Source organism: Antechinus flavipes, chromosome 2 (assembly GCF_016432865.1).
Source record: "Antechinus flavipes isolate AdamAnt ecotype Samford, QLD, Australia chromosome 2, AdamAnt_v2, whole genome shotgun sequence".
NCBI classification, from domain to species: Eukaryota; Metazoa; Chordata; class Mammalia; order Dasyuromorphia; family Dasyuridae; genus Antechinus; species Antechinus flavipes.
Window position 1 is genome coordinate 426403845 of NC_067399.1, and position 20449 is coordinate 426424293.

Below are 20449 nucleotides of genomic sequence, written 5' to 3' on the forward strand. Positions count from 1 at the left end.
GTTGGGACTTTGTTAATACAATAGTAGGAGTGGGGAGAGGGGGAAATGGTCTCAAAGGAGATCTCAGAGTTGAAAATACCTGACTTCTTAATGCACTCTTAAGAGGATGATGTCCTTCAAAAGGTAGAGGATGCAATCTGGAACACTTCTGTTTTAAAGCCTGGGAACATTAAAAGGGCCACAATGGAATAAGTGGGAGCTAATTGCTTGCTCAGACCTACCAGTCAAAGCACCTGTAGTCCAACCTCTGCTTGACTCCTGTCGGTTTTTTGCCTGGGCTACAAACCCCTCTGGCTTTTGCATGAAAGGACCGAATACAGCATGAATTCCAACATCTTGATTTCAGCCACATATTGGAACAGCTGCATGGAATAAGCTGGATTGCTCAGCAAGTGAAAGACCGACCATCTGGGTTTGGGGAAAATGATTAGCTTTTGAAAAAAGAAATTGCCATCCTTAAACCAGGTTCTTCAGCTTTGAAGATAATTCCTGTAAGACCAAAGAGTTAATTTCCTTAAGGGGAAACACTTTCAGGTTTTAAAAGCCATCAGTTGAGGGAAAGGGCTACCATCTCTATCCTTCTTTATAAACATTATTAAAGAGGGACCTGGTTTTGTTTTTAACAGGTTGATCTTCTGTCTGTGCTTTATAAAAGGAGGAAAATGTCAAGTTAAACAGATGTCAAAAATTTTACTTTTTTTTTTTTAGCAATATGAATAAGGTTGGTTGAAATAAGAGTCTCTGGTGCATCAATCTATCTTTGATTTTGTGTTCATGAAATAAAATTGTCAAAGTCGAAAGAGACCTCATTTTTCCAGAGACCCAAAGAGAAGTGACTTGTTTATGCAATGACAGTGACTGATCTACTGGAATAAGTTTTCTAATTTCTGGTGCAGTTTTCTTCTCTCTCATGGAAAACAGATTTCAGAAAAGCAATGGAACAAAAATAAATGGAGTAATGGGGATAGATGAGAGATGAGGGGAGAAGGGTTGTAAGTCAACATAAGAACTAGAAGAAAAAAAGGGCAGAAGTCATAAAGATGAACACAGAAGTACATCAGGCATTTCAGGTTTTAGTTGATGCAGCTACAATAGTTTTTGAGATAATGGATTGATTTGCCACCACCTTAGCATAGGCCACCGAGCTACCTAGATAAATGGGTAGATAAATGGATGATAGATAGATAGATAAAATATTTATTAAGGCTTTACTATAGAGTCATACTTTGTATGGGGCTGTAAACTCCATAAGAATAGAAATTGTGGCTTATTTAAATTTTAGTTCCCCTTTTAAACTGGGGGAAAATTAAAAGGAATAGAAAATAAAGGTTTGTTCATAAAAAAACATTCAAATGAATAATGTCTCCATTAGCTTAGAGTACTCTGCCATACATATAACAGGTTCATGATGAGAACTCACTTTTTGAAAGAATGAACAGGTAAGAAAAATTCTCTATTATTCTACATGTATTTATTTGAACACCATAGATGACAGGTGCTTAAGTTGCAGTCTGTTAATAGATTCAAGAAATCTTTAAGAAATTTAGGTAACCTTGGTTTATTTAGGCTAATCACATGTATGTAATGAAGCATCTATCTACAGATATACTGTATATATATACTGATATATAGGGAAAGAACACTGAACTTTCATTTCAATAAGACCTGAGTCCTAGTTCTCTGAATTATTAGCTGTATTATTACATTCAAGTTATTTGTCCTCTTTGAACTTCAGTTTCTCATCTGTAAAGTGGAAATAATAATACTTGAACTGCCTACCTGAAGTAGGTAGTTGTGAGGAAAATGATTTGTAAACCTAAGGTGTAGAGAATGGATCTGAGAGTTCATTGCTATGGGTATTTCCAAATAAGGAAACCAACCCTACCAATGCAAGTGCACACCTTCTCTGGAATTTGTACTATTCCTCCCAAGCTTCTGAACATATTAATTTATTTAAAAATGCATGACAATTGTCCCCAAAATCAGGACTAGTAGCCTTCCTCAGCTTTGGCACTGGATCTTGGAAACAGGGGGAGACAGATTTTTATACAATAAAATAAAGCTAATTATTTAAACCCATTAAATTAGGTAATCTGATTTCTAATTGGGGGAAAGATTAGGGAACTTTTCCAAGTTGGAGAAAATCTTATTACATTCTTTGAACCTAGTCCTGTGTTGCTGGGAAAATGGATCACTTCTACCTGCTGCTTAGAGACCCTTAATTAGGGACCTAGGTTATGCTGACCAGAAACTCAGTCATAGCCAAAGATTGATGCAGGGAATTTATAGTTTCAGAATTTCCTAAGGGCACTGAGAAGTTAAGTGGCTTCCCAGGCTCACACAGTATTTTCTCAGAGGCAGGACTTGAACTCAATTCTTCTTGATTTTGAGGGCAGCTAACAGTTCATTAATGTTGCCATATTATCTCTCACAATACCCCCCTGCCTTCCTTTGGATGGCATAAACATACATATATTTATATATAATATATACACATATACATATATGAACTATTATTATAGTAGTTAGAATCCAATAAGTACAATAGACTTGAAGAGAAGGAATTAAATGAGTGGACCAGAAGATTTTTTAAAATGTGTATTTCATGGTCAGATTCTTGAAGTAGTCAGATTTGTATGGATTTAAATGAAGGGAGGAATGCTGTATAACAGATAAGACAAAGGATTCTCTTTGTACATGGTGGCAATGGAGAAGTCCATTAAGTCCAAAAGAAAGGCCACTTTACTGGAATGGAAGGTTTGGTCTGGAATATGATTCAAATTAAGGTGGAGCCAATTGGTAGAGAATGTTGTAAGCAGTAGATCAGAAATTTACATTGTTTGACTAGTGGATCATAGTAGATCATATTAAGGTCCCACAGTAGAAGTAATGACCATAAAAAATGACTTTTGCTGTATAATGTTTTGGAATGAATGGGGTGTGGAGGGGGAGGAACCATTTAGAAAGTCGTAGCAATCATGGAGCTAACTAGTATTTGAGTGAAGGATAGGTGGATTGGTATTGAAGGCAGACAAAGCAATTGTACTTGGTGAAAGAGAAGGGGAAGGGGCAGGTAGGAAGAAAGAGAGAGAGAGAGAGAGAGAGAGAGAGAGAGAGAGAGAGAGAGAGAGAGAGACGAGAGAAACACAAAGACAGAAAGACAGACCCCCAGAGAGGGATAGAGACAGAGACCAAGAGATAGAGACCAAAGCAAAAAGACAAAGATACCATTTATTAAGCACTTTCTATGTACCAAGCACTGTGCTAACTTTTGGCAGATAAAAATACAAGTGTAGTATTTGGGAATAGAAATACAAGTAAAGAAGACACTGTCTGTCTTCAAGGAGCTTACATTCTAATAGAAGAAGACAATAAATGAAAGGGAACTGAAAAGGATCCACATAGGGGCATTGTGATATGGTATAGTGATGAAGTACAGAGTATGAAGAACTCACCACTGGCATGATCCTGATTCTCAAACAAGTTAAGAGGTTTTGAGGGGTTTTAGTGGAAAAAATCATCAGGAAAAGATGCCTTGTTTATATCCTTATGGATTTGTCTTCACTCTCCTTTCCACTTCTCTCTCTGCAGGGGTAAAAACCAACCACCCATAGGATCGTTGACTTCAGAGCAAGAAGGGAGCTTAGAAATAAATATTGTTCTATCAGCACCTCAAGAACTACTCTCAATCTGCAAATATCTGCATTGTTGAATTGTTGAAGGTAATTCCACCTACTAGGGATGATTTATATTGACTAAATCAGTAGTCATCCTCCCTATTTCCCATCTATATATCACCACTGTCACAAAAAAACATGGCACAGAGGCAAGAGCCCTTAATTGCAATCAGAAGACCCAGGTTCAACTCCTGTGTGACCTAGTGTCTTGGAAAGTTCTGGGTTTGGACCTGGGAGACCTGAGTTTAAATTCAGGTATTGGCCCTTATTTGTTCCATGATCTTGGGTAATTGACTTGACTTGACCTCTTTAGTGCTTGGGTATCTTTGTCTATGAAATGGGGGGGGTCTGATAAGAGGCTCTCAAAGGTCCTTTCTAATGTTTCTACAATGGTCTCTAAGATTTTTTAGAGACTGTGCTGTTATTTATAGAAAGTATGGAATCTTTAGTTTTTGAATCTACATAATACCTCTTTATTGTGCATATAAAAAAGATACCATGAAATAACCCAAAAGGAAGACTATAGAATCCAGATGAAAATATTGCCCTAGATTCTACACTCTAGGTGTGTTTTGTTCACGAAGTAATGCTACGTCTCAATTAGGATGGGGGCTGGGTAGAGCTACACTGGCTGTGCTGAATTTCCGATGAACTCGACTGTGTAATCTGGTTCCTGTCTGCCAAAAGCCATCCATCATCTCCAGCTCTAACCTTGGAGCACCGCCTGTTCCAGGCAAGGCTGGCAATTAGCATGTAGGGTAATGAAGACAGGCAAGTATCTAAGGGGCTTTTCATTAACAGATCAAAGGATAGAGTAAAGTGCTGGACACATTAATGGGCACAACCAAAACTCAACTTGCCTTGAAATAGTACCACAAGTGTGTGCTCACACTTAAAAATAAAAAGTATTCACTGCAATAGTATATAGAGATTATCTTCATTCCTACCTTGAAATGCAATGATCATCATTGGCAGGTGCTCAGGTGTGTCCCTGATTCTCACATAGGTTAAGAGGTTTTGAGGGGTTTTAGTGAAAACCTATTTGGAAAACGTGCCTTATTTATAAACTTATGGAATTGTTATTTATAACTTTAAGGAACTGTCTCCACTCTCTTTTCCATTCCTCCCTCCCCTCATTCCTATGCAGGGGAGTAAAAACCATTATCCAGACCATCAGATGGGGAATGGCTGAATAAGTGATGGTTTATGAATGTAATGGAATATTATTGTTCTATAAAAAATTATCAGCAGGATGATTTCAGAAAGTCCTGAGACATGACCTGATGCTAAATGAAGTGACTAGAACCACTAGAACATTGTACAGAGTAACAAGATTATGTGATGATCAACTGTGATGGACTTGGCTCTTTTCAACAATGAGGTGATTCAAGGCAATTCCAATAAATTTGTGATGGAGAGAACTATCTGCATCCAGAAAGAGGGGACTGAATGTAGATCCCTACATAGTATTTTCACCTTTGTTTTTGGCTTGCTTGCTTTTTTCTTTTTTCCCTGATTTTTCTTGTGTAGCATGATAAATGTGGAAATATGTTTAGAAGAATTTTACATATTTAACATATACTGGATTAATTGCTGTCTAGGGGAGGAGGAGGAGGGAAGGGAGAAAAATTTGGAGCACAAATTGCAAGAATGAATGTATTTTGAAAAATAAAAAATCTATTATTATGTAATTTTTTTTAAATAAAAGGAACTAACATGTTATATATTAGTGCAATCTCCACCCTCCCTCCAACTATCCACAAGATCATTAACTTTAGAGCAAAGAAGGGATCTTAAAAATTGTTGAGTCCATCCCCTCCATCTACATTGTAGATGAAAAAACTGAGGCCCAGAGAAGTGAAGTGACTTGCCCAGGATCACAGAGGTGGAGAGTGGAGACCTGGGATTCAGCTCTAGATTTTCTGACCCCAGATCCAATGCTCCTTCCACTATGCCTCATTGCCCCTGATGCTCAGTCAAAATTTCTTTCTGGAATATTCTGCGTATTGACTATCAACATATTTTTAGGAAGTTTTCTTTACTTCAAACCTATACATGCCTCTTTGCAATTCACCTCATTTATTACTCATTCTGTTTTCTGGGGCTAAAGTGAACAAGGCAAATTCTGCTTCCATGGACAATCTTAGAAATCTTTGTCTTCACCTCCCCTTTTCTTCTCCCATCCCCATAATCCCCTTCATTTCCACTATCTATCTCAAACAGAGTCAGACAAACAGACATGTAAGAGGTCTAGAAATGAAAATGTGATCCTAAAAAGTACAGGAGGGGATTCAGACAAGATTTTTGCTCATTAAGTTTGGCTCCTAGGCACAAGACCCCACTGCTACTGAATTCTCAGGCCCCACTTTCTGCCTGACTGGCTGAGCTTTCTTTTACCTTCTAAGAATAATCCTTTGTATTCAAAGTCCAAACTTCCCGGAGTTACTAATTCTCAAAAGGCAGGCTAGCCTCTAAACCCAGAAGTGAGTATCCTTCAACTTGAGCATCCCATAGACTGCATTCTAAATGGGTGTATGATGTAACCAAGTGTATTACAGTATGATACAAACACCCTTTGGTACAGACTGTCATGTCAATCAAACGAAAAAGAAATATAAAAAAGAAACTATTGGATCCCCAAATCACAGAGTTCCAAGATTGGAAGGTATCTCAATGACCAACTAGTCTGGTCTATAGCTGAGAAAAGGATCTCTTTTACAATGCATACTCTATGCATTAAGCCTTTGCTCAAGTTCTTCAGTGAGGGGAAATGACTACCTTCTGGTGCAAGCTGTGACATTTTAGATCATAATCATTATTACTTTTTATTATCATTATGCCAGCATTTACATAGCACTTCAAGGATACCTCAGTTGATTCTCACAGTAACCTTTCGAGGTAGATACCATTATTACATTTTACAGATTAAAAAAAAAAAACTTAGATTGAGAAGGGTTAAATAACTTGCCCAAAGTCATACCACTAATCAATGTTTGTGGTAAAATTTGAACTCAGATGTTTCTGAGTCCAATTCCAACAAAATTTACTCACATTATATGAAGCTTAAACTTGCCTCTTTGCAGCTCCCACCAATTACACTTAGTTCTTCCCTCTAGGGACAAGTAAAACAAGTCTAATCTCTCTTCTGATAGATATTATGTCTCCTCACTCCCCCACCTCTCTACTTCCCCACATCTAAGTCTTTTCTTTGGATTCAACATGTCCAGTTCCTTGATATCTTCCACATATTGCATGATTTCAAATTTTTCTCAGGATGCTCTCCAACTTATTAATGCTCTCTCCAAAAACAAGCATAAGGAATCAAACACAATAGTCCATATGTGGTTTGACCAGATTGGGGCTGGAAAATGATTGGGCATTATGACTCTCTTAATAAAGCCTTGAAATTTCGTTTGCTTTTTAGGCCATCAAATCACAATTGATTTTTATTTAACTTTTAGGATGAAAGTTACTGAAAACCATAGATTTTTTCATATAAACTGATATCTAGTTGAGTCCTTCCTATTGTGTGCTTGTGAAGCAGATTAAAAAAAATCAAATGTAAGACTTTACATTTATTCATATTAAATTTCATTTTATTAGTTACCTCAAATATTCTAATCTGTATATATACACATAGTCTATATACATATATAAGTAGAGAGAGAGAGAGAGAGAGAGAGAGAGAGAGAGAGAGAGAGAAAGAGAATGCTTATCTACCTATTTAAATATATTTGGCATCTTGGTTATGCTACATAGTGTGTTAGCTATCCCTCTGAGCTTTGTGTCATCTTAGATTTATTATAATAATTATTACATTATGTATCTAATAATAATAATTAGGACTTGGAACCATTATCTGGCATCAGAGACCCCTGAGGGCTGCAAGATTATTGAATATATACACATTAGAAATTGTCATCTGGTCCATATTTCATGTCAAAAACATATGGATTATGATTTGGCATAGTAAACATTTTTTCTGTAAATTGAATAAATGATTATATATATGTGCAAAACATTTTTCAAATTATGCAGATGCTGTTGTGATGAATAAAATGCACATTTGTTCAGAAGCTTTATTAAATGTTACTTCCCTTTTGTTGCCCTGTATTTTCTCATAAAACAAACTAAAATTACAACTACTATAAAATGGGAAGAAATGAGTTGAAGTTAAAATAGAATTCTCCCCTTTCCAGAGGCTGGGTGGGGCAAGGCAGGTATTACATATTGAATATAATGTTAGTCTCACTAGATATGTCGGGTAGTTTTGCTACCTCTCTCCCTTCTCTCATTTGCATCCTTTTTCAAAAAGCAAAAGAACAAAAACAAGTGATAGCTTACTGAATACATTCAAAAATAAAACTGATGTGAAAAAGAAGCCAAGTTTTTAAAGGAGTCCTTCTGCTGGAAAAGTTTGGAGCTCTCTAGGCTAACATTTATTTCTATATAAGATAAAATGTTGCTAATGCTTATGAGCTTTGTGCTCTTGACCAATTTTTTTCCCCCTGAGTTTTGGTTTCCAAATTTGTAAGATGGAGATAATATGGACATTACCTGCCCCAAAGGTTGTAAAATTATGTGTTCTGCAAGCCTTAACATGCTATCTAAGCATGAATTATAATATAGTCTGGAAATAGAAAAAAAGATGGGCCTGAGGGATAGAGACTTGGAGGTATTTTTTCTCCAAATGGCTGGAAGCATGACCAAAATCTTAGGTTAATAGGGATTGGCTTCATTCTCTAGTGTTTCTAATTTCTCAGGGAACCTATCTGTACTAACTCCTAATTAGTGCTGGATTTCACTTTCATAGGATCACAGGATTCAAGTTGGAAGTTGTTTCTTTGCTTTATAGATAAAGAAACTGAGTCTGTAGTGAACCCCTCATCTTTTCTTTTCCTTTCCTCAAATCTATTATAATATCTGAAATGTTTTATTCTTTTGTTCTTTTGTCTTCTTAAAATTTAGTTTCTGAAACCTTTCAAGGAAAGAGGGATTTAAATGGCTGAGAAAGAAATTTTAAATTAACATTCTTGGCAGTCAGTTTCTTGTGGGATGAAATTTCTCTTGATTCTCAAACTACAGCCAGACCACAATCCAACAGGGATTTGCTTCAGGGAAGGCCAAACTTTGAGTTCAGGGGCTCTTTCTCCATCTGGGGCTGCCAACCAGACTTCATGTGATCAATCTGACTGGGAGAATCATTTTCTGGGTACAAGGGCCTATTGAAAATCCTAGGACCTAGAGAAGAATTGAAAATAAAGTAAATGGCCTAAAATCTTAAAATCACTTTTTAAAAAGTGAGAAATTGAGAAGGGCAGTGGATAGAGTACTGGACCTGGATTCTGGAAGACTTGAGTTCAAATGTGACCTCAAACACCTGCTGTGTGACCCTGAGCAAGTCACTTAACCCTGTTTGCCTTAGTTTCTTCATCTATAAAATGAACTATAGAAGGAAATAAGAAAACACTGCAATATCTGCCAAGAAAATCCCAGATGGGGTCATGAAAAATCAGACATGACTCAATACCACAATAAATTGAAATACAGTGTGTGTGGTTAAAGAGCTTTGGGACTTTTGAAGACTTGGTACAAGTCACACCTCTTACCTATTTTGTGAATGCAATGAAGATACTTACTTGTTGTCTCCAACCTGGGAGGGAATTTCCCCAACCAGAATTCTCCATAGTCATGCAATCACAGGTCCATAGTAACAAAAAACATATAGAGTCACAGAATAAAATGACATAAGATATTAGAATTGGACCTTAAAGACCATCTAATCTCATGAGATCCAAAGTGGGAAACTGATTAATCTAGAATCATAGAATGGATCAATGAGAGGATTAGAATTTGAACAGTATCTAGAAATCTAAAATAATTTCTTTCCTATTTTTCTCCCTTCCTCAAATAAATTCCCCCAAGAAAATATGACAGGACTAGGACCAAGTATGGGCCCCTGAGAAAGACTACTGCTGTTCTGGCCAGCAAATTCCAGTAGGAGAAGGTGCTAGCAGAAAAAAGTCTTCAGGGACAGAAGGGTTAGCATCTCTGAAAATTTCTCATCTTATTTCTTATCTCAATTTTCATCCTAAAGCTCACTGCTATTATAGTCACCCCTTTGGTGACTGACTCCTAAATATATTTCTCATCTACACTCAGAGGCCACCTAGAAGCTCCCAAGTGGAATAAATCACACAGTAGGAAAAGGACTTTTGACATTTCTAGTCCAACTCCTTTAACTTACAGTTGGGAAAATCGAGGCTTTAGGAATCATGACTTGTCTAAGGTCACCAAGGCAGTCAATAGTGGTGGTAGGATTCTAATGAGTTCTTGATTCCAAATTCAGCTAATTCCCCGATCGGTATACTTGCCACCCACCCTCGCTAATTCCCTCTTAGCAACTTGCTTCTGGATAAAGACTGGTCTTGGGAGAGTGTGAACCTCAGTGCCCCTCAAATTCTCATCTCTATGTCTGGTGGTGTTCCCTTCCGGGCAGCCTCAATGCCATTTTCAAGGATTAGGTAGTTGAGCTAAACAGTCCCCTATTCATTCTGTTCTAATCCTCCCCATGATACCCCTTCTGGACCCCAGATGGCTTGGCTCCGAGAGCCCTTTCTCTAGGCCGCCCGTCGAGGGAGTTACCGGGGAGCTGGGACCAGTAGAAGGAAGAAAGAGATTGCTGGTAGGGAAGGCGGTAGTCTCAATAAGGTCCTTCATCTTTCTCACACTCGAACCTTTCCGGAAATCTGCCAAGTCCGTAGAGCCCAGGCGAGGGTGGGGCTGAAGCTGGCCTTGGTACGCGTATTGTATTGCCTGCTCTCCGCTGTGACACTGCTGTTCCAAGCCTGACATCTTCCTCTGACTGGCATCTTATTTTCTCAAATGAGTTTCCAGAGTACGCAGAGAATTGAAGACAAAAATCTATTTTATTTAAATGACGGCTGTTTGCCCGTCTGAGAGAATCTTTGTGTCCTTGCCCTGAGCTCCAGCTGAGAAAGCTCAGCTTTCTCAAGCTTTATTTAATTCAATAGGTATGGATCTTGTAGTCAATTACAGACAAAACGTTATTACCCAATTAAAAGACACATAAGATATGACTCTGACCCGAAAAGCTAGAGGCAAAAAACATAATGTGTGTCCACGGGTAATATTATGTATATGGGTTATATACTTATTTCTGAAACTCTCTAAAGCTGTAAATTACAAGCCAGTTGCAGACTTGAGTAGGTAATTTCTTCACTATTGCCACCATTGCCATCAAAGGCCAGAATTATATCAATGTGTATATAGATGTACATAATATTTTAATCCAGATTTGTATGTATGAGTAAATATGTACATCTATAAATGTTTATACACATATATCTATACACATATGCATGTATAATCTGTATGTATGTATTGCATACATATAAATATCTCTATATAATATCTGGACCTGTGACTTTACCTGTGCAGGAATCTTTCTAGAGAAGAACTGATTTTTACTAATAGGCTGGGAATTGGTTTGTAATTTATAACCTTAGAGTGGTGCCAGAAAGAAGTATTTGGTTTTCCTCTAACAGACATTTCCCCTTTCCTCCAATTACTTAGTGACTTTAAATTTTGATTAATTTTCTGCTTGCAGTTTATTGTAGCATATAGAGTAAAATCTGGATCTAATCTAAGTTTTGGATAAAGTGCTGTCCATTTTCCCAATCGTTTTAAAATTTAACAATCATGCCCTTTCCCTGATATTTTGTAATATTTGTTAAACTCAATATTATTCTACATATTATGCTTTTCATCCCCACCACCACTTTCTCAACTTTCTAACACAAGGAGAGAGTAAATTATATGTGAAAGGGCTTCGAAAAGAATATCTGGTCTCCAATCCCAGCTCTTCTCATGATTAGTTTTATTACATCGAACCAAAAAACAAAACAAAACAAACAAACAAAAATCCCCAAACTCTGGGTCTCCCAAACAAAGATCTTGAACTAAATTTCTGAGAAGACTCCCAGATATTAGAATCTAGTGGTCTAAGTTTAAAACGCTATGAAAATGTAAGCTAATGATTTTTGTTTGGTTTAGTTTGGTTTACTAAAAAGTGAATCTTCGAGTGTCGGAGGTAGTGAGAGACTGTCCACTATAGATTTCGGCTTCCCACTCGAACATCCTACCGTAAGACCATTTCTTGGGTTCTTTAGATCACGAATGTTCCCCCAAAGTGTCCCAAGACAAAGACCAAAAAAAGATTTCTTTTTAGGTTGGGAAGCATCGCTAGAGCTGCAGGTGAAGTTGGGGAGAGGTCAGGGAATCAGAGACAGAGATATAGAAAGAGAGAGAGACAGACAGAAACAGGGAGAGATTAGAGAGAGACAAAGAGTCACACAGAGAGAGATAGAGATAGAGAGACTGAGAGAGGAAGAAAGAGACCTAGAGACAGAGTGAAAGACAAAGGTTGACAAAGACAGTCAGACTGAGAGACAGACGGAGACTGAAAGACTGAAGCAGGCAGAACCAAGAAGAAAGAATGAGGGACAGAGTCAGAAAAACAACGACAGAGAAAAAAACATTTGGCAAAATCCCGGAGGGTCGCCAGAAGTGGACAGTCCATAGAATCTAGACTAACAGGATGATAACAGGTACAGGCCTGCGGCTGGAGCAAGAAGAGGCTTCGGGGAAGTAATTATCACTCTTTCTCACTTGAGAGGAATCTCGTTATTAGTTCCCCTCTTGACCTCCAGGCACCGTGGGCAGCGGCCTAGGGTTCAGTCAAATTCTGACCGCTGACTCTGGAGAGCGGGGGATAGACCTTCCTTCCCCGCCTTTCCGCCCCCCACCCCCACCCTCCAGTATTTTCAAACCTGGAGTTTGGAGCTCCCTGGGAAATAAGGTCTCTGCTATTCTGGTGATAAGAGGTGTAGTGCCTAGGCCCTCGAGTTCTCGCCTTCTCCACCTGCCTGGCCTAAACTGAGGGAGCTGGCGGCTCTCTGGCCAGGTCCCAGAGCCCCAGCCGTCCAGTCTCCTCCTCTGTTTACTGATGGTCCAGATAGCTGAGGCAGAAGAGCGCGACGGCTTGCTAGCTAGTCCCAGGGATCCGCCTTATCGCCGGCGGAGGCACCAGGAGGATGTTTTGACTGCTTTGAATTAAATTGTTTGTTGTTTCTCGCCCCAGTAATTGACAATTGATAGGGGTTTTTGAGGAGCCGAGAACTGCTGGTCTTCCGGAGCCCAGCTTTTACTCTATTCTCCCTTATCCCACACTCGTTCGTTTTCTTGGTCGCTTTCACAGGAATTCCTCGAACCCATTACCCTGTAGCAGATCTGCCCTGCAGTTAGAGATCTTCCTCTAACAGTGGAATTTCTTAAAATCCACACGGTACATAATATTCCCTCCGGAATATATCTCGCACTGTCCAGCGGCCTCCCGATTTAGCAAGAGACTGAGTAGTCCTAAATCTTCTCTTAAAAAAAACAAAAACAACCCTTTCACCAGCCCCCTCAGGGTATTAGATCTTAATGACATTTGGGGGTATTTCTAGAGCCCCAATTCCTCCAAGTGGAGTGGATTATAGGGCACGCCGTGAGGTAGAAAGAGCTCAGGCCTTATATAGTTAGAGCTCCAATCTCTATTGACACAAGCTTTAGAAAGTTATAGCAGCTCACTTAATTGTCTGTCTCACCAGTGAAATGAAGAACAGAATGCTCTACAAACCTGAATATACTATATAAATGAGAGGTATTGTCCCACGGAAAATCGTTAGCCTCAGTTTCCCCGCCTTTAAAATGAGACCGTTGGACTAGAAGATCTCTCCCTCAAGCATTAAATTCAATGCTCTTAGTGTTTGGACACTGGTGTAAGAACTCAGCTCTGGAGCCAGTCTCCAAAGCTGGTCTCCAGAACTGAGGCGCGATCCTGCAAATAAAAAGTGGGACTTGTCAAACTTCCGATCTCCGTACCTGACCACAACGCTGAGTTTTGAGGCGAATAGACTAGCATTTGGGAGTCGAACTGAGTCATCTTTGAGTCAATTCTGTAAACCTATGTATACTCTAGACTCGAGTTTTGTTTTTAGGATCCTTGAGGATCCTAAATATTTGCATGCTTGTCTTTGCAGTCCAAATACCTGGCATTTATTTAGTACTTTAACAAATGTTTATCGATTGAGTTCTTAAAACAGATTCGAATTATCTCACACGAAAATTAAATTGGTCTTATTGACTACAGAGAGGCAAACATATGTGTAACATACATACACATAAATATATTATATACATACATGTATATATGTACATATGTGTGTATATATGTGTATGTATATTATATATATTTGTATGTGTATGTATGTATGTGTGTATATATATAGACGGGATGTGGCGTGGGATGGTGGAGAGGGAGGGGAGGAACAGCGCTAGGATTTAGGGAAGTCCCGAAAGTTGAGGAGGAGAGAATGAGAAGAAAATCGAGATAGAGACAGCTTTGGTGGTGGAAAGAGCCTTGGATCTGTTAAAACAAATCAGATTCCATTTGGTCTGTGCCTGTCATTCATACTCTCTAGGCCTTAGTTGCCTTTCTACAATTCCTGTGTAAAATGACAATCTTTTTTTTTTCTTTTTTATTCTTATACATGAAATTGTCTTGGTAGAAGAATAACCCATGATTCACTTCGGCCAGTCCAAGACCTCTCCAAGAAGGAGAGGTCTTTAAGAACTGCGGTATTCAGGACTGTACTGCCAAAGAGTTTTGGGGATTCTAGCTTGCGTTTTGAGCGCTGGGTGACCACTTCTAGAAGAGTGGGGCCCAGGAACCAGGAACCCAGGAACCTTCAGAGAAAAGGTGAAGGGAGGCAATTTCCTGTTTGTACGTTTGAAATTGTCGAAGAGTCTTTGTTACAAAGGTTGGCTCACTGGTTTGGATGGAAGGAGGAGAACATATTTAGAAGGGGAAAATGATGTGAGACAAAAAATACCAATAAAAATAAGGTGGGAGGGAAGCTAAAAAACAAACAAACAAACAAACAGTGGAAACAATATTCGAGAGCTTGGTTTGCTGGCTGCTCAGCCTAGACTCAAAGGAGCGGGGGCATCCAGGGAGGCTCTGGTGGGTAGGGAGCTCAGCAGTGGCGGGGAGGTTAGCTGAGTGATCAGTAGAGGCCGGCGAAGAAGCACCACAAAGTTGGGTTAAGTGGAGTGAAGAGTAGTATAGTACATGTTGGAATCTCAGCTGACACTATTTATGTGATCTTGGTACAGTTATCACATCGTTCTGAACTTCGGCTTTTCTCTTCTGTAAGATACTATTTGCATCACCTACCTCGTTGGGTTGTCGTGACTCATACAGCTACAATGAAAAATATACATCAAGAGGTTTATCAGTTGGAATTATACTGTTATTGTACTTGTTAGAAAACTTAAAAATTACTGTAGCTGCTCCTGATATCCGCAATTACCCAATTCTACTGAAGAACGCCGTTGGGAGCTGAAAAAAGGAGATACCGCTGGGTTAGTTCACGCTCTTTAATGACAGGTAGGGGCGGAGTGGTTTGGGGTCTCTTTTCTTACAACGAGGAAACACTTAAATAGGGCCAGCAGCCTAGCCAGAGAGGATGAGCTCATATCTCCAGCTCAGCAGACACAGTAGTTCAGAAACCAAAATCGGAGGCAGTCCCTTTGATTTGGGGGAGGGGAATGAGAAGTGGGAGTGATAGTGAGTTGGAAGGGCCAAATTTTGAGGGACCTGTTTCGGGGTATTATGGCATCCGTTATCTAACAAGATGACTCTGGGATTCAGAATACTGATACAACTTTCTCTCCTCCTTCCAGGATCTGACTCTAGAAACCTGTTGATTTTAGATGAGTGAGGAAGGAGGAGCTCTGACTCCCTTCTTATGCACTTATTTTGGTTGGAAGGGAGGGGATCCATAGACCCCAGCCTCGATGCTTGTAAATCTGGCCACAGATTATATGTTTTCTGAGTGATACTGTTGGTAGCCAGATGCCCTGGCCCCTGCCTGAGAGCTAAGCTAGCCTCCCAGGAGCTGTAGGAGAGAGCAGTTCAAGGGATTGCAGAAGCTGCAGGGGCTGTAGACGGGCTTTGGGGAAAGGGGTTGCAGTAGCTCTTTCTGGAGATTGGTTCTGGCTGCTGTGCGCTCCACCAGCAGGCAGAGGGCTTTTCCTTTCTATCCATCGTTGCGGGCCCAAATAGCATAGATAGAAATTCTCTTCAGTCCCGGAACACTTTTTATCTTATAGGAAGGACGACCCCATTCATACAGCCACTAGCTTGGTGCCGACTCTTTGTCCAGAGTCCCAGGTTACTGGGGCAGTACAAATCTCCGAGGCCCTCTTTCCTTTCCCGCCCCTCCTGGTCCTCTTTTCTCAAGCAGTCCAGATTAGCTGCAGCTCTCAGGTTTAAGCCGATAGACTTCCCATCCCACTCTAGCTGCCCACAGACTCCCTACCTTTTCAGTCAGATGGGTAATGGGGGAGGGGTGGGGAGCAGAAGGACTATGGGGGTCGAGAGAGCCTGGAAAACCCGCACTAGGACCCCCTTCCCTCCCTTTCTCCACTCCTGGAAAGCCGAAGGCCTCTCTTCCTACCAGGCCCGGATCCCATGCAAAGTGGAGACCCCCGCGTTGCTTTGCGGAATGGGCGTTTGCACTGCATTCAAGTCCCCGACACTGAAGTTCACGAAGTTGTTGGCTGCTGCCGAGGGCTGCACCGTCTGTACCGAAGGATAACCGCAGTTGTAGTTAGGGTTGCACGCCGGGCCGCTGTAGTTGGCATAGGCTGGGTAAGCATTGTAGCTGTACGGGTTGATGCTAACGTTGTAGGGGGAGCTGTAGGGAGAAGAGTCCCCCAGGCAGGGCTTCCCGTCTCTCACCAATACTGGCACAGCTATTCTCCTGGGAGGGGGGAGGCCCACCATCTCCAGAGTCTGGTCCTGTCTCTGTCTTTTACATTTATACCTTCTGTTCTGGAACCAGATTTTGACCTGCGTGGAGGTGAGCTTCAGCACACTGGCCAAGTGGTCTCTTTCCGGAGCCGACAAGTATTTCTGCTGTTTGAACCTTCTCTCCAGTTCATAGACTTGGGCCTGAGAGAACAGAACCCGAGGTTTCCTCCTTTTTCTCTGCCTTGGGCGATCTGAGTCTTCTAAGTCCTTTTTCTCCAACTCCAGGTTCTTTTGCAGGGAACAAAGATCTGCAAGGCACAAAGAGGGAAAGGCTCAGTCAGGAGTAATAGTAAGGAGGGTTGGGTGATGCAAGTGGATATTCAAAAAGCCCCCTTTTTAAAAAAAAATTCATTGAGGAGGAGTATTCTGATTAGTGGAAAGCTTTTTTTGTTTGTTTTTTGTTTTCATTTGTTTTGTTTTCAAATAGCTAACACTTCAGAGGGGAAACCTTGCTTAGATGTGGGAGAAGTCAGACTGGAAACTAGCACAATACATGAACGACTATATATCTGACACAGAGCATTTCTTTACAGAATGGTAGAGCTGTGGTGTCGGAACCTTAGAATCTAGTACTTAATACTAGAAAATATCTTAGCGTTTTTTTAGAGGTGGAAAGGACACCTTCGATTTTATAGTGGAAGAAACTGAAGTCACGAAATCGAAATCGTAATGTGACTTGTCCAGAAGAAGCTTATGGTAGAGCGAGAATCCGAATTTAGGTCTTTTGTCAAGTCTTCTGCTCTTTTCGTTAGATTATACAATCCATTGGAGTACAGAAAGAAAATAAGAAGAAAGGAAGGAAAAAGGAAAAGAAAGAAAAAGAAAAGGAGAAAAAGAAAAGAAAAATTGCTCTTCTAACGATTTTTTTTTATTCTTCTGAAGAGTCAAAGGTTCAGGGTTCGAATTCGGGGTCTATAACTTACTAGCTCTGATTTTGCACAGAGACTCCCGCTTTCTAGAACTATTGTTTTCTTTCTAGGACTCTTGTTTTCTTAACCGTAAAAGAAAGTAGATTGGAGGAGATAATCTTTAACATCTTTTTCTAGCTCTCTATCATCCCATGAGCTTAAGAAATTGGTGGGTTGAAAAAGTTACTACTTAAGAAAAACCTGTCTAAACACATAATTATTTTCTTTAGAGAAAACCAAGAGGCTGAAACTTCAGCCCTTCGGAAAAACAGATATTTCTGATCACTTTTTTTGTTATTGAATATGGTCTCAAATCTGCTCTCATTCAGATCAGTTCTTTCTACTTTGTAGATTTCTAGTCTCGCCACCGGAGGATAAAATAGTAGCTTACATTTATATGGGGGTCCGTGATTGCAAATCGAAATCTTTGTTTTAACTGCTCCCCTCGGGATGCCTTGTTAGTCCCTAGTCTAAACTGGATCTAGCAAGCTCACATTTGCTCTGGAATTTCATAAGCAATGCAGTTTTGTTACCCCCATATTATGGACAAGAAAACTGAGGTTCCTGGAAGGGATTCGAGTTGCTCACGGTCTCACAGTAAATGGCGGCAGAACCTGCAATGATTCGATTCTAGATCTACTGACTCCAAAGTCTATTCTCTTTTCCTGCCCCACGCCGAGGATGCAAAAGTTTCCGCTCCAATACTACAAACCCGCTCTTTACGAAGAAAACTACAGATCTGCTCAGGGTGTTTTGATTATTTCAGTCTCAAAGACCAGAAGTCCCCACGTGGCTTTGTCAACGCACAGTGCCGCATCTCTAGTCTCTGAGGGTTCGATTTGGAAAATTATCAATCGGCGATCCGGAAGCAGCAAGGCCCGTATGGTGTCAAGTAAACTCAACTCGGATCATATTGTCCTGGTGATAGCTAGTCGATAACTTGGTGGAAGCGTCTTGGTATTGTGGACCAACCAAAGATGGGAGAGAGGAGCAAAGGTTTTTGCCTCCCCCTTCCCACTAATTACCACTTTAGGAAAGGGCAATAATTTAAACCCTGCAGTATAAAGGAGCTCCAGAGATCACCCGGAACTATCTACGAAAGTATAGTTTCCAAAACAATTCTTAGACGATTTTTCTCTGGCCTCCTTTGCCGCTTTCCATCACTGCTAGGTTCCTCCTTTTCCGAGCCTTAATACTAGCTTTTCCATTTATATAGGCCTCATATGGCATTACAAACTTTATAATTTTATTCCTATAACACATTTCTATAACACAGCAATACAAGTAACATTATCCCCGTTTTATTGTTGATAAAATTGTGGTTTGCCCAAGATCACGTGACTTGGAGATAGCGGATTTGGAACTGGAACCCAGGTTCTCTGACTTTAGATCCCTCAGATTCTCCTCTACAATCAAACTACACTACGTAACGTTGAGCTACTTAGGGGAGAGGATGCTTACAGGGAGAAATCCCGTTCCCTTGGATAAAGTGTTTTGTCTTATTTAATATACATACAACCACATAGAATCCACAATGTTGTGTCCATCGAACAATACAAGTTGAAAGGAAAAAGAGGTTGCCCTCCCTCACTTTATTTCTTTTCTCATTTCCTATATTTTAAGATAAATGATACAAGGACACAAAAATGGTAGTTGAATAACTTACACTATAAATGTAAGACCGAAAATTGCCCCAGGGTAGACCTGGATTAGAACTCCATGCTAATCCTTCTGTAGTTTTTCACATCCCCAAATCAGAGTAAAATATAGCGTCTTTCCCACCCCAGTCTTCCCCTTGGCTCAGTTTCTGTCTTTCTATCTTTTCTTGTCACTCTTTCTCGCTCTCTTTGATTTCTCTAGGCTTAATTTTGCAGACTTTGGGGTTTAGAAATAATAATAATAAAAGCAGTCAAAGCGAAAGAGGGATCCTCTTTTTCACTTCCCCTGGCAACTTGGAAGACAATAGATCATCCCTCTCTCCTGTTCCTCCTCCTCCCCCACGTTCTCTTCCCTTCTCAATTCAACCACGGAGGATTGTCACAGGCGCTGGCTTGGTACCAGAAATACTCAGTGATAGTGAAGCCCAGACCGGTTCCGGTATCCCCAGCCTGACCCGGGGGGCCAAGGCTATTTGTCCGCACACCCCACAGTACTCTATTTACCTTTCTTGTCAGCTTTGGGTTCCTTGGCCGGCTCCATATGCGCATAGCTCTTGCCATAGAAGGCAGCTGGGAAGGCCGGACAGTGCTTGGCCGGGCCCAGCCCGTCGGTCAGAGCCAACTCCTGGAGGCCGGCGGTCTCGGGGCCGCCGTACGCCTCCTGCTTGAAGGCAGCCAGCATGCAGGACGCAGGGGGCAGATTGGCCTCTAGGCGCGCGGGCAGCTCCATGGCGGCCAGGCTCCGCCGCCTCCGCTCCTCCTCCTCCTCCTGTTGCTGCTCCTGTCGCTGCTCCAATTCCAGGTTGAGGATGTCCTTGACGGAGAACGGGGTGCTGGTGCCCGCAGGACTGGCGAACATGGTGGGCGGCGCCCCACGGGCTCAGAGGGCCGCGTGGCCGCAGCCCGCCCACAGGAGAGGCACCCCTAGCCCTGCCCGGGGAGCCCACATCATTCCAGCCTTAGCCTTGACTTCAGATGGGCAGGGGGGGAGCAGGTAGGACAGACCATAAGGGAAAAGAAGGAGGGACTAGACCACTTTTTGGGTGACTTTAGCTTGCCATTGGTCAATCAGCTAGTGATGACATGACAGATGAGGAGTTTCTTGTCACCTAATATAGTAATACGGCTCCAAAAACATCTCAACTTTTTTAAAGGGGCCGCATCCCTTTCTCCTCCCTGCCCCTGAAATGTAATCTAGAGCCTGATTCTTCAAAGTGAAAAAAATCAAACTCAAGGGAATTTCCTGCCCTGAACAAGCAACAC

The 20449-nt window shown here is 40.9% G+C and overlaps 1 protein-coding gene across 1 annotated transcript; it reads right to left on the minus strand.

Moving 5' to 3' along the window:
- Positions 1-15168: 15168 nt before the first annotated feature.
- NKX2-5 (NK2 homeobox 5) lies at positions 15169-20174 on the minus strand. The gene is made up of 2 exons (XM_051973765.1): positions 19691-20174; positions 15169-16868 (listed from the first exon to the last, which is right to left on the minus strand). The coding sequence occupies exons 1-2, from the start codon at positions 20043-20045 to the stop codon at positions 16261-16263; spliced, it is 963 nt and encodes a 320-aa protein (XP_051829725.1). The 5' UTR covers positions 20046-20174; the 3' UTR covers positions 15169-16260.
- Between the last annotated feature and the right edge of the window lie 275 nt (positions 20175-20449).

What these genes read in the sequence shown, in the direction of transcription:
- NKX2-5 (XM_051973765.1), bottom strand. Translation starts at nt 20,045, where the DNA reads ATGTTCGCCAGTCCTGCGGGCACCAGCACCCCGTTCTCCGTCAAGGAC. An exon ending in ACCCAAAGCTGACAAGAAAG is followed by an intron (nt 16,869 to 19,690) that starts GTAAATAGAGTA and finishes TGTGCCTTGCAG; the next exon opens with ATCTTTGTTCCCTGCAAAAG.